This window comes from Polypterus senegalus, chromosome 12, assembly GCF_016835505.1.
Source record: "Polypterus senegalus isolate Bchr_013 chromosome 12, ASM1683550v1, whole genome shotgun sequence".
Lineage (NCBI taxonomy): Eukaryota > Metazoa > Chordata > Cladistia > Polypteriformes > Polypteridae > Polypterus > Polypterus senegalus.
The window spans coordinates 107,661,666-107,674,813 of record NC_053165.1 but is presented as its reverse complement, the minus strand read 5'-3'; the positions used below and the strand labels follow the sequence as shown (position 1 = coordinate 107,674,813).

The 13,148-nt window shown below is 36.8% G+C and overlaps 1 protein-coding gene across 1 annotated transcript in view; it reads right to left on the bottom strand.

Annotated features, from left to right (window-relative positions):
• Positions 1 to 7,449: 7,449 nt before the first annotated feature.
• The window catches only part of cplx3a (complexin 3a), a 32,573-nt gene continuing 26,874 nt past the window's right edge, over positions 7,450 to 13,148 (bottom strand). The window contains exon 3 of the mRNA XM_039773182.1: positions 7,450 to 8,851. Coding sequence (XP_039629116.1) covers positions 8,627 to 8,851 — 225 coding nt within the window. The 3' untranslated portion in view covers positions 7,450 to 8,626. The remainder of the gene's footprint in view (positions 8,852 to 13,148) is intronic.

Genomic DNA, 13,148 nt, shown 5'->3' with positions numbered 1-13,148 from the left:
ATTTTACAGCTCTCTCCTTTCAAAGCGCACTTGAGAACTGGGAATTAAGGCAGGTCTCTTTGCTATTGAAATGGAAACTAACTTGATTTTTTTTCGTAAAAAAAAGAAAGAAAGAAAAGAAAACCCCAGCGACACCCTGGGCTCTTTGGCTGTTTTACAAAACAAAGTTTCAAACTCCCTTCTGGGAAGCAGCAGCCCTGCTCGTAAAGCACCAGATGGCACGGAGAATGGAGGCGGCTTTTACTCTTCAGGAATGGCGAAGAGCGTTTAGCGAAGAACTGCGGTGTCTGCGGGGGAGAAAAAAAAAGAAATAATAAAAAAAGAAAAACTCACAAGCGCAGGGATACTTTGGACTCAGAGTTTAGTGAATCTACCCACCCTGAACGAAATAAAGACTGAGCTCATATTACATTTAAATTAAATAAGTAAATGTTCTCCAATGAAGTCAGAAACCCCGTTTATAGCGAGGCAAAAAGCTCCCTTTTAGTCACGCGTTCATGCGTGACAATGGCACGGAACATTTTCCATATGTGTGCTTATAATGAACAATTAATTGGCAGTCGAAACTGAATTGCCCGAACCTCCTCTTCTCATAGTTTTCAAACACACATTTGTTCTGCGCTTCTAAAGAATTTATGCCGCCGTTCCAGAAAACGAGGCTCACCCAGACATAACGAAGGCCGTCCTGGCTTCATCAGGTCCCCAACGCACTGATCTCTGCGACTTTCGGTTTAAAAACCGGACGTTTATACAAGTATCAGTGGCCTATTAAACTCAGCTTTACATTTAAAATCCATCTGTATTTTATAAAGCACACCACAGTAACGCCCTGAAAACTGTGAATTTATTTTCGTTATACAGTACATGAATCGGCGACCCGTCTACATTTGGGTCCGATGCTGAAGAGTCAGGCTCGGGCTCCCCGCCACCCTCAGGGAACAGAGGGGTGGACAAATTAGTCTTCAGCAAAAGTTAGTGTTTTAATCCAATACTATGCAGTTTTCCTATCCATTTATTCGGAGAACGCCAAAGTTTAACAGCATTATTAGGTCTTTGGTTCAGGTGAAAGTTAAAGCCTATAGGGTATGGAGCAGTGTTAGACCAGTGAGTCCTAATCTTTGAGACCCAGTTCATGACAGGCACAGTGGAGGGAAGGGGTGTCAGGTCAGGTTGTGGACTATGCACTGGTGCAGGATGTTGCTGCACCCACCACACGATTGAATAGCTCGGGATCTTGGTTGGCAACCCCCCAAGCAGACAAATGGATCAGTCCCAACCTCCATAAAATGGCCATCGATTTGCTGCAGCCAGGTGTTACAATGAGGATCCAACGAACTGGATTATTGCACACACATGGCCATAGTGCTGTAACGGACACTCCCTCACAATGCAGGTAATGTGTATCATTTGGGACTTCATGAGCAGCCGCTCGTTTCACTCAAAGCAAAGCAGTGGTACCCAAGGATTCTCTGAAGAGACACAGTGCTGAAGGAGTCCAGTCTTCATCTCAGGTCACTGGATAGTGTCCATGTCTTGCAAACATATAGCAAAACAGGAAGCACCAGGACTCTAAAGACTTGGACCTTCATCCTCTTGTAAAAATATCAAGAGCACCACACACCCCTTTCCGGTGACCTCATGACCCTCCATGCTCTCCCTATTAGTCTACTGACTTCATAGAAAGAGTCCCAGGATCAAGACAGGAACAATAATTAAATAAAAAGCTTTAAAATATTCTACTATTATTAACATACAGTAGATGACCAGTAATGAATAGGATTACCTCTTTGCAGTGTGAAATAAATTTTCATTTGAAAATTAAAAAGAACACCTCTAAATTGTTTTGTCTGGTTTATTATGAGGATGCGTTGACTCCCCATTCCAAATCTGAAACTGAATGTTTGCACTACAGGATGCGCCTCACATGCGCCTGTACTCCGGTTATTTATTAGACTTAGCTGAACAGATAGTGTTGGGCTGATGATTTATTGTCTCAAGCTGTTGGCACAAACTCCCTATTTGCTGAATTGGAGGAACTGGGCCGTAAAATCAATGACATGTTAATGTGAAAGTGTTCAAGCAATAGCTCTGCATTGAAGAGTTTTAAAAGTGGTGGCAATATGCATTTTACAAAGTGTTCACTGATATTAAAGTATTTGATTCAAAAAAGTATCGTACGTTTACTGGATATTTGATGCCTTTTTAAAGTGACTGGATTTTAGGTAATAACATAGGAGAAACAGAAGCAGCTATTATTCTATACAATAATGTATTGTATGGTTAGACTCCTGGGTAGAAATTCACTCTGCTTGTACTGGATTATGTTGTCAGCTTTGCAGGTCTTCTGTGCAATCGAGTAGTAATTGATATAACTCTTTTAGTTTTGTTGAATTCTTCATCTGATACATTGACACAGGTAAATGCACTCTGACTAAGTGATTACAGGAGAGCCTTGTACCAGTGTTGCCAAAAAAAGACAACCAAGATAATCTCTTAATGGCAGATGGTCCACATTGACATCTGTATTGCTAGTCAAATGTTATGAATTATGACGGGCTCTCTAAAGAAGTAAGACTATCTGCAGTAAGAGCATGAATTAGATGAGCCATATAGCAGTCTATATTCCTGGTCAATAAAGGATCATTACTATGGGCTATGGGGGTGGTGAACATTTTATTAGATAAATAAGATTTTACTGGGCCAATACTGTTTTGGTTTTTGAGAACTGGCCATCTGCTTTGTTTGCTTTACCATGTTAATATTCACATTGTATTTTGTCACAAGCAACATAATTTTACAGTAAATATTAGTCTGGGGCGGCACGGTGGCGCAGTGGGTAGTGCTGCTGCCTCGCAGTTAGGAGACCTGGGTTCGCTGGAGTTTGCATGTTCTCCCTGTATGGGTTTCCTCTGGGTGCTCCGGTTTCCAAAGACATGCAGGTTAGGGGCATTGGCGATTCTAAATTGTGCTTGGTGTGTGTGCGTGCCCTGCGGTGGGCTGGCACCCTGCCTGGAGTTTGTTTCCTGCCTTGTGCCCTGTGTTAGCTGAGATTGGTTCCAGCAGACCCCCATGACCCTGTGGTGAGGATATAGCGTGTTGGATAATGGATGGATGGAATATTAGCCTACAGTGATTCATGTATATAATGTAAAAACAGTTTTGTTGTCCTGAAAGGCAAATAGACTTGCTTAGAATCAACCCAAAGCGATAGGTTTTTGTTACTGAGTCCAGCGCATTATGTAGCACAGACTGCCTAACAGTGATGATAACAACCATATTACAGTAAACCCATTGGTTAGTGGTGGTGCTTCAAAGCTTCTACAGTCCCCTCTGTGCTCAGTGTCTGTGTGGGATATGCACTGGTTATTCCTCACCCATCTCAAAGAGTCAATGTTAGGCTAAATTGTAATTCTAACTGGGAATTGGTGTCTTTAAGAACAGCTCATGATGGACTGGGTCCTGTGCACAACTGGTTAGTGCCATGGTGACACTTTAATGAGTAAAAGGTTAAGACAACTAAACATTAATAATAGAATATTTGCTCTTTTGGTCATTATTCACACATTAGCTTGGTACTTGCATAGTTTATTATTTATTGTCTTTACTGTATAAAGCAGTTCCATTACTCTTTACCACTTAAATAAAGGATTTTACTGTCATTTATGCTGTACATACTATGGCACTGGTTTTATTAGCGTTTTTAAGAGGCAATATATGCTTTATTAATGCATGAATTCTGTATTTTTTGTTTTATTTACCTATTAATTGTTATTTGGGATACCATATTTATCAAGGAAACATTTCTTAGGTATCTTGATAACTGGAATCTGTGAAGAAAAAAGGTTGACATTTAGTATAAAAAGTATCTGTGGCATAACATCTTTTTTCTAACAAATTATCATCACATATAATTATCGCACAGATATACAAAATGTTTGTAACAAAATTATTCATATCCCGATTTTCTAGACCTTATGAGAATTCTTTTTTTCATCTTTGGATACACATAATAAATAATGAATTGCTTTCTGATACAGTGTATTTCCACATTAAACATTTCTACAAAACAGAATACAGTAATATAAACCACTTTTATTAAACATGTTGACCATTTTATCTTATTGCCATCAAATAAATATTATAGTCAGCCTATGGATACACAGATTTACTCCTAAACATTACAAGATAAAAAATATATGTTAGGCAAACATTTGGTTTGACATTATAATGTAAAATTAGAAATTTCAGGTTTGCCTGTAATGCATAGTTTCAAGGCCAAAGGAGATGGGTGGGAAATTATATTTTATATTGGTTCTCATAGTCTTAAAAATAATATACTGTGTTTATGTAACTTTTGTCACAGAAAACAGAGTGAAAGGTCTTTAAAGCAGCAAAACACCCGAGCAAGGACTATTGGTCCTACGTCTTATGATTCAATAACACATTATTTCATTACTATCTTTGGATTTTCATTTTCTTACAAATTATAGTAAACTATGAAAAAAGAGAAAATGTTGCAGAAATGCAGCTTAGATGTTTAAAAGACTTTTTGTGAATCACCCTTAAGGTACTCTAATGACCTGGACATTTGTTATGCATTTCCCTAATTATGATATTGACAATTATAATATTAAATATCAAGAAATGGTGGGTCAGCTTCAATAAAGGTGCATTATTTGACCTTTTAATGCAACTACATTTATCCATTGTTCAGCACTGCTTTCATCATTTTTGGTTAAGCTACTGTGGTCAGAAAAAATATTGCAATGTTCTTTTGTGCTGTGTTTCATTTATTCTTCTTACCTGGCATATTGCACTCATTATCCGAGCATGTAACTGCCTAGATAGGCCAGGAATGACATCTGCACTCCGTCTGAATGACCGTAATCCTCAGATACAATAAGGAACTCCTTTGACGTCACTAATACTGCTCTGAAGCTTTCCTATTACAATCGTTTTGAAATCCTTTCAGTTTTGTCTATCAAAAACATGTTCTGCGTGAATTAAGAAATACAGGTAATGCAAATAAATAACTGCACAGTCCTAATAGGGCAAACATATATGATGATACTGATTGTTGCATTTTCTTTTAAAAGAATATTACATACACAGACTATATACAACAATTATCATATACTGTTCACAAAATACAACAGAAGAAAACATTACGAAACCTGAAAAAAGTACCGAAATGTAAACAAGCATATAATTAAACTTATCAAAATGACCACAATTGTTAGGAAATATTGAAATTATGTTACCAGCACTTTCATATTAGACATAGTCACTCTTAGGAAAGGGGCACTTGACAGCAATATGTCGTGTTTGTTTCAAACTGCTCGCCCTCTCCTGTGAAGTGGCAGTGTACCGATTAGTTCATTACCTGAGTACATTTATGGTTAAATTGATGTATTTAGATGCAGTATTTCTTTATTGGGTTTCATTTGTAATGTTAAAAGAGCCTGGGAATTGTCCTCTACCTAAACTAAATCATTTGACACTCTAATAGAAGAAGCCTTATGATGCTCCTGCTTTTTTATTTAATATACCTTGTAGAAGCCTAACTGAGATTTCTGTTTGAGGCAATTGGCTGTTAGACACACAACACTTATTGAAACATTCATCAATCTGTAATATGGAATAGCCTGCATATGTTTTATATTATTAATTAGAGTGGAGAAATTAATATGGATGAGACAGGCCTCTTCTAGTGCAGCATATGCAGTTCTCTTTAACAAATCTATGCCTCATAAAAAAAAAGCAATGATGCCAATGTCATCAGGCTGTATGCACTGAATAGGCTTCTTCTGCCTGTTCCTACTACAGTACGTTCTTCTGCCATTTTTTATGTACTCATGTTGTTTGTCTTACTTAGCTAGCTTATTCCTGTTGCTAGAAATTACTGTCCAGTAGGATTTTCTATTGGCAAGTATAAATTGGCCTTATCAGAATGGGTGGGTATATATGAATGTGTCTCATGATGGACTTGAACCTGATCCATGGTGTTCATGACCCTGTATTGAAATTAATTGGTTTAAAGAAACTGTCCAATGTATGAACAGTTTTTTCTTTTTAAAGGGCAGTACCTCATTTATTTAACATTTTTGAAGTGATAGAGAAAAGAATAGCAACTGAAGCCAACCTTGTGAGCAGGCTAAATGTATATATTTTATAATATATTTGGCTATAAATTTGTATGAGACTTAACACATATGTGGGTGTGTGCATGTGTAATTAGTAAAGTTTGAATTAATTTGTATCAACTTGTGAAAATGCTCTGTGCCTGCACTTAGTGAAAAACAGTATACAAAAATAGAGTGAATTAAATGTGTAAAAAACTTCTTCTTGGACAGCCACGGTGGCTGCAGAGTTCCACTGCTTTTAATATGACTACCAACTGGTACTCCGAGCCGGTGAATCTGTAAAGCCTCTTGTTTAATTCTACTGGTATGTTTATAAGGACCTGGTAGGCTTCAAAATATTTGATTTTGTTAAACTATACATAATGTGCTCATTTTCAGGTAGAACATCCATCCATCTATTATCCAACCCGCTATATCCTAACTACAGGGTCACGGGGGTCTGCTGGAGCCAATCCCAGCCAACACAGGGCGCAAAGCAGGAAACAAACCCGGGCAGGGCGCCAGCCCACTGCAGCCAACATTTTTTTTTACTGGAAATTAAAGGGCAGTAAGGACAGGCGTCCAGTTAAAACATGCAAAAAGGTGAAAAGCATGCTTCTTTTTAATCTTTTATTTCTAATATATATGCTAAACCTCTCACTGATAACCAGCACAGTTTGCAACTGAGATTTTGCTTTACTTCTGTTGTTGCTGGGGTGGTCTTTTAACTCCCCTATAGTCCCAAATGCTCTGAAAGGGATATGCAGATATAAGAATGCTAAAATTATTTATAATACTTGCATTCACTTTAAACTAAAATCATGTAAACATTTACATATATAATTATGCTTTGCAAACAACATGTGCAAAATAAATATAGCTAAAGAACAGGTGGAAGTTTGGCACAACAGTGGATTTATATTCTGTCAAACGTGAAATCAAACGTCAAAAGTATGAATTATATTTAGCTATAATATTCATTGTGTATTTTTTTTTTTTTTACACACAATATTGGGGAATTTGCTGTTTATTACTTACACAACTAAACAAACATTGGAATATTCAAAGTAAAAAGCTATATGAAGAGGTACAACTGGTTTCCTGCAATATTTTACAGTCTGTGGTTCGGAGCCCATAAGTGCCAGAAGTGACACTACTCCGGTGGGGCCTAAGCAAAGCCCTTAACCTGGAATTGCTCCATCCTGGGTATGATATTAATCTACATCCAGCCCTGCAAGCAGGTCCCCAAATTTGCAGGGAAAACTTCGGGATTGGTGGCAGGATTGGCAGTCCAGCCACTGCAAAAAAAACTCACACTGTTCAGTGTTCTGGTGCTGAGGTGTCATCCGTTGCATGGCTGCAGTTGAATTTTAATCTGTGTGGTGTGGCAACGTGCTGTAATCGGTGCACGCTCCCAACCTACAGTATCTCATTTCAAAGATGTATTCACTATTGTACCTTGGAAAACACTAAACATTTGATTGATTTAAAATTTTAGGAAGATGCGGTATATTCAGGACGACTGTACATAATGTACTGCAATGTCTGAGCAAAATGGGCATATCAAAGGTAATTAAAGTGTCTCCAGGTTGTTATGGGTGAATGTTTAGTGATGGAGAGTTATAAAGTTCTTCAAAGTTGTTTGTGAGGATTGTTGAAACAGGTACTTCAGAAGATACACATCTATGTGATTAATAGATGCATTCAGTTTTGAAACTATTTTATCCTGTAGTGTTAGTTTGATTGTATGTTTATACAGCATATATCTAAGATTGATGGTCAATTATCATACAGTAAATGTAAATGTTTTATCCAGTGATTCTACAGATGAAACTAACATCAAATCAGAACATAGTTTCATCTCCGATTGCTTTCTTTTCGTGTTATTGCATCTTCTTTCAATAATATCTCATTTCAATTTTTACATGTTAATTTTCAATATAAAGGATAAAAATAATCAACAAGGATTATGACAAGTCTTATGTAATCTAGGAAAAATAACCAGGGTTTCAAGATAATATAAATAGCTTAATACTGAAGTAAATAATCAGAAAGTGGAAGAGCTTTTAACACTGCTAGTTCACAGCTTTAAAATCCTGAGTCTAAATGATGGCATGGTTGCTGTGTACTTTTGCGGAATTTGCACAATCTCTGCATGTGTTTTTCTTCCCACATCTTAAAGACATGTATACTGGAGTGTGAATGAGTGTATATGTGTGTGTGTGTGTGTGAATGTGCCTCACGATGAACCTGCACCTAATCCAGGTTCCCCCACAACCCTACACTTGGATTAGGCAGCTGATTAGGAAATTGGCTGATGAGTTGATAATTTAATGCAATACAATAAACATGCTCCTAATTTTGTGATATACTTTTGTTTCAGATTCCTCTAATTCTGAATGGGTCTTTTAGGAGGGTGGTCGATTGTGGGCATTTGTTCTTAGGGCCAAAACCTGTAGTAATGTGAGTTTTTGAGACAAAGTAAACTACAATTTTAAAACTCATCACATGATACTGCATTTTTCAGCACTTTGCTTCAGGTCTTCAAGGGTGGCCTGTGCCTTATCTTTTATTGAATCCAGGTCCAAGTTCTGAATATTGGATAACTGGGCAATGACAGAGTCCTTTTCCTCCTCCTCCTCATTGTCTTCTTGAATCATTTTAGCTAGCTCTTTTGGCAGTTCCACATCATCAGCAGCAAGTTGAATCTGGGATTCATCCAGTTCATTCTATAGACAACAAAACACACTTTATTAAAAACACTCTATATTGTTTATTAATTGTCATTAAGAATCCACCACAGAAAACCAAAGTCAAAAATAACTTGCCCCAAAAATCTGTGAAATTTAAGAATGTCTTAGAATTCAGTGTTTACAATTCTACTTAGCCATTTTTGACGAGTTTGACTGCTAAATTTTGAACAAATGTCAACAAGGCAAAGGTTAAAAACATTTTTTATTTTTGTTTGCATTGCTCAGAGCTTACTTTCATTTTTAATCAAGCCTCTCCAAATAACCTTGAAAATGCATGTAATGCTCCTTTTTTAAACTAAATTAACCACCAATGAGAACACATTGTACATATTACATATATTTTTATATATAAATGATATACTGTAAGTGTACAACACTACCTCAATTTCTATAGATTCTTTACACATAAAGAGAAGTTTAAAAATGACCATTTGCATTTTCTTTTATGTATATAAAAAACCAAAGAAGAAACATCTCATACGTTTGGGAGCGTGCCCAATTCTTACAGGACAACTCATCTTGACAATACACTGAGGTGGTGGTGATGCATGGGCCTGCTCTTCCATGCTTTGTAATACAGTATTTTGTTGCACATTAGTCTCATTTTCAGTCTCAGCATTCAGAACACTGTCACAAGCCCACAATGCTCCTGCATGGGCAGGGTAATCTCCCTGTCAACACCTGATTAACACGACTCTTAACATAATTTCCATTGACCTTAACCATACAAGTTACTGAACCAAGCACTTCTCTAATTATTCCATTTAGATATTTCTCCCCTCCCCTGTAATTCTGCACCAATACCTTTTGGCCTAGAGTGAAGGATCTGATTCTTAGAGTGTTGGCAGCTTGCATTTTTTCAGAGAACTGAGGTCTAATCAGCGACAACATAAAGTAATACAAATTCGCCTTTTTAGGAAATTTACAGCTGCAGTCTTTGGTGTTTTAATGTGAGGTGTGTTGTAGTAACCATACTGAAATTTGGGGAAACAATGCAAGACATTTCTTACAATTCTGGACTGATATCTTCACCATTGCTTGCCATTATCAGATACTGGTTCCTTAGGAAAAACATAAGAAGTAAAAGAGTTCCTCAGAACTTAAATAGATTTAGTAGCTATAGTAGAATGGATGTGGATAATTTCAGGCCAACTAGCATTCATTACAACTGTAAACATCAGTTTTTGATCTTTGGCAAAGTCTACATGTACCCTTTACCATGCAGCATTTGCATATTTCCAAATAAGAACTGGGGCTGTAGCTGGTAAACTGTGCTACTGCTGACAGATGGTACACTTACTCACTTCTGCTTCAATACATTTACCTATTTTACTGATGCTGTCATCCACCGAGACTTACAACAATTGGTTACATTTCTTTTTTTCTTTTTCTAACTGGAGTACAGGCAGATGAAGTGACTTGCTCAGGGTCACCCAGTGTCAGTGGTGGGTTCTGAACCCACAACCTCATGGACCACCAGAACACACTTCTAGCTAGAGATTTCATCTGAACTATTTCTCAATGGCTTTTAATGGAACATGTATAGTAATTCTTCTTACAATTTCTCGGGCCTTACTACATGTAGAATCCACAGTATGCAATGATCTTCAATAATTAACTCATATAGTCTTTTAAAATATATGCCATTTTTGGTCAGCCTAACATAACCATCTTTTGAACCATTCCTAACAGAGGATCTTTCTCAGTTTCTTTTGTAGAACCTCTGACAGTGGTACATAATCCAGGTAAGATACTCTGTACATAGAATTTAACACTACATCCATACTATCCGTAACACAGCCTTAGATGCATTTCTACTAGGTGGAATAAATAACAATATTCCTATAATCTTTCGGGAAATAAGAAGATCTTAGACTTAGATATAAGGGTTCAAGATCAGGAGTGCTTAATATGTCTTTAAATGTGTAATTTCTGCACCAAGAATCATTGATATTAACACAAATGCCTCCACCCTGCAATTTACCTGAGTTACTATTCCTATCCATAAATCTCGTACCTGAATCAGTGGATCGGTGATATCTCTTTGAAACCAAGTCTCTGTATAAATCACGAGACAAGACTCACAGTACTCATTGCACACTTTCAGGTTCAGTTGTAACTCCTCCATCTTACTCTTCAGGAAGCATGCATTGTTTTGAAGTACTGATGGTAATGGTGGCTTGTTATACCTTCGGCAGAAATGTTGTTTATGCAGCCAATTGTCTCCTTGCCATTGCAGCAACTCCTCCAGAATTTTATTGAGCGAGCCTGGTTCTGGTATAGCTTTCCTCCGTAGAGACAGCAGCCACTCCCTGCTGCAACCCCACAACGCATAGCCATGTCCCTTGAAGGGCATGATATCAGTGTCATGTTGTATACCAATACAGGATGTAACCAGCATCAACAATAGCAACAGTACAACAGTCGTCCTCTTCCCCATTGTGGAATTCCTGTCCCAGACTTAACATGCTATCAATTAAATTTTAAGCTTGACAACTTCCAAACCATCAAAAAAAAAATGAAACAAAACAAGACAAGACTCCATCTTTCGTGTCCGAGTTGCAGTAGCGCCATGCCTCCTTCACGAGTGCACTGGTAGCTCATGGTAGTGAGTTATTACAAGCACACACAGTCTGCTGTTGTTTCATTAATTTGTATTGGGGTTCTGTTTGCTATTAGCAGCTGCTATTGGAGGTGAATACAGGAAAATATAAAAATTATATAAGTTGTATTTGAAGCCACACATAATGTTTCATCGGTTTTAAGATGGACAAGTTTGCACATTCATTCACCAATGGTTTTCAGTGAGAGATTTAGAAATTTAAAAATTTGAACAGCACAAACTTGTGAGATATCTCAACGAAACTGTAACAGTCTCTACAAATTTCTTTGAAGCATACTGTATGTGTGCCAATTTCAACTAAAAGCAGTCCATGGGAAGGTGAGTTGTTTCATGTGTACAGACAAACAGACATGGCTATCCCAGAGGTACTTCTCACATTACATGCGAGAACGCCTAAAAAGAGAATGTCAATATCAAACATCAAAAGCTAAGACACCGGAGGTAGAATCAGTTGGACTGAATATTGAATTTTTTTAAGGAGCTTGTTAAATTGTTTAAGTATTTAGGCAAAATGCATCTGAACTAACAGCAGAATAACTGTTGTTACCAGCCAACAATATCTGTAATACTAGTAGTACTAATCATATTTATTTATAGAGTGCATGTTTCATGTTGAAATCAATTTGCAAGTAGAGATTCATAGACAAATGTCTATATTTGATACAAGTGCAACATAGAAGGATTAATCAATTGGACTGCACTGGATACAAAGTGAATCAGAGGTGGGGCCTGATTAAGCAGCCAGACAGTTTAAACTTCAGCGCCCTATTCACTTTGCCTCACTGATTATGATTAACAGTAGAAGATACTGTATGTCAAAATACACTTTTTCATATAAAACATTACCATGTGGAGGCTGTAAAAGAATGGTGGTGTGTTACGCACAGAGGTAAATTTGACTGGTGAGCTCCATAATTTAAGATTATAGCTCCCAGTCTATTGACTGCCTCTGAAGTCTTCATTGTTCTGCATGATGCAAATTTATATACAGATTCTAAAACAGCAGATAATTTACAACACTGTTTCTCATTTACTGAACGTAGTCTTCTGTTGACTTGTTTAAAATACTTAAAGTGAGTTTATGATGTAATATACTTTTCATGGGGTTTATGGAAACTATGGTATTCTGCCTACTCTGGAACAAAATCAGGGCCATAATTGATGTTTGTGTGGTTTCAAATTCCACAAGCATTTCTTTCACAATTAGTCTACTTTAATTTCAATGCACTAAGCAGATTTTGTTAATCCACTTTCTCTATATTGAATACAAATGTATGCATTTTTTTAAATGGAAACTGCTATTTCAGAATGGACACTGTACTGATGTATTATTTATTATTATAAAAAGACTCATCATAGCTACAAAAACTAGAACATGCAAGAAAAGAAATATATAAAAAGTATTTCATTTTGAACAAGGAAACATGTATTTCCTTGTCTTATATTCACTTTCTGCCTCATTTGGTTTCTACTTGCTGTTATTTTTTAAATTTCTTTTTTGGATCATGAAAACAATTTCAATTTAACGTCAATATACTGATTTTTTTAAATGCAACTCCTAGTCATTAAAGTTGATTTCTACATATAACGAAAACAAGAGAATGAAATTCTATTGTGCATCTTAGTAGAAATTCACATTTCTGTCAACAT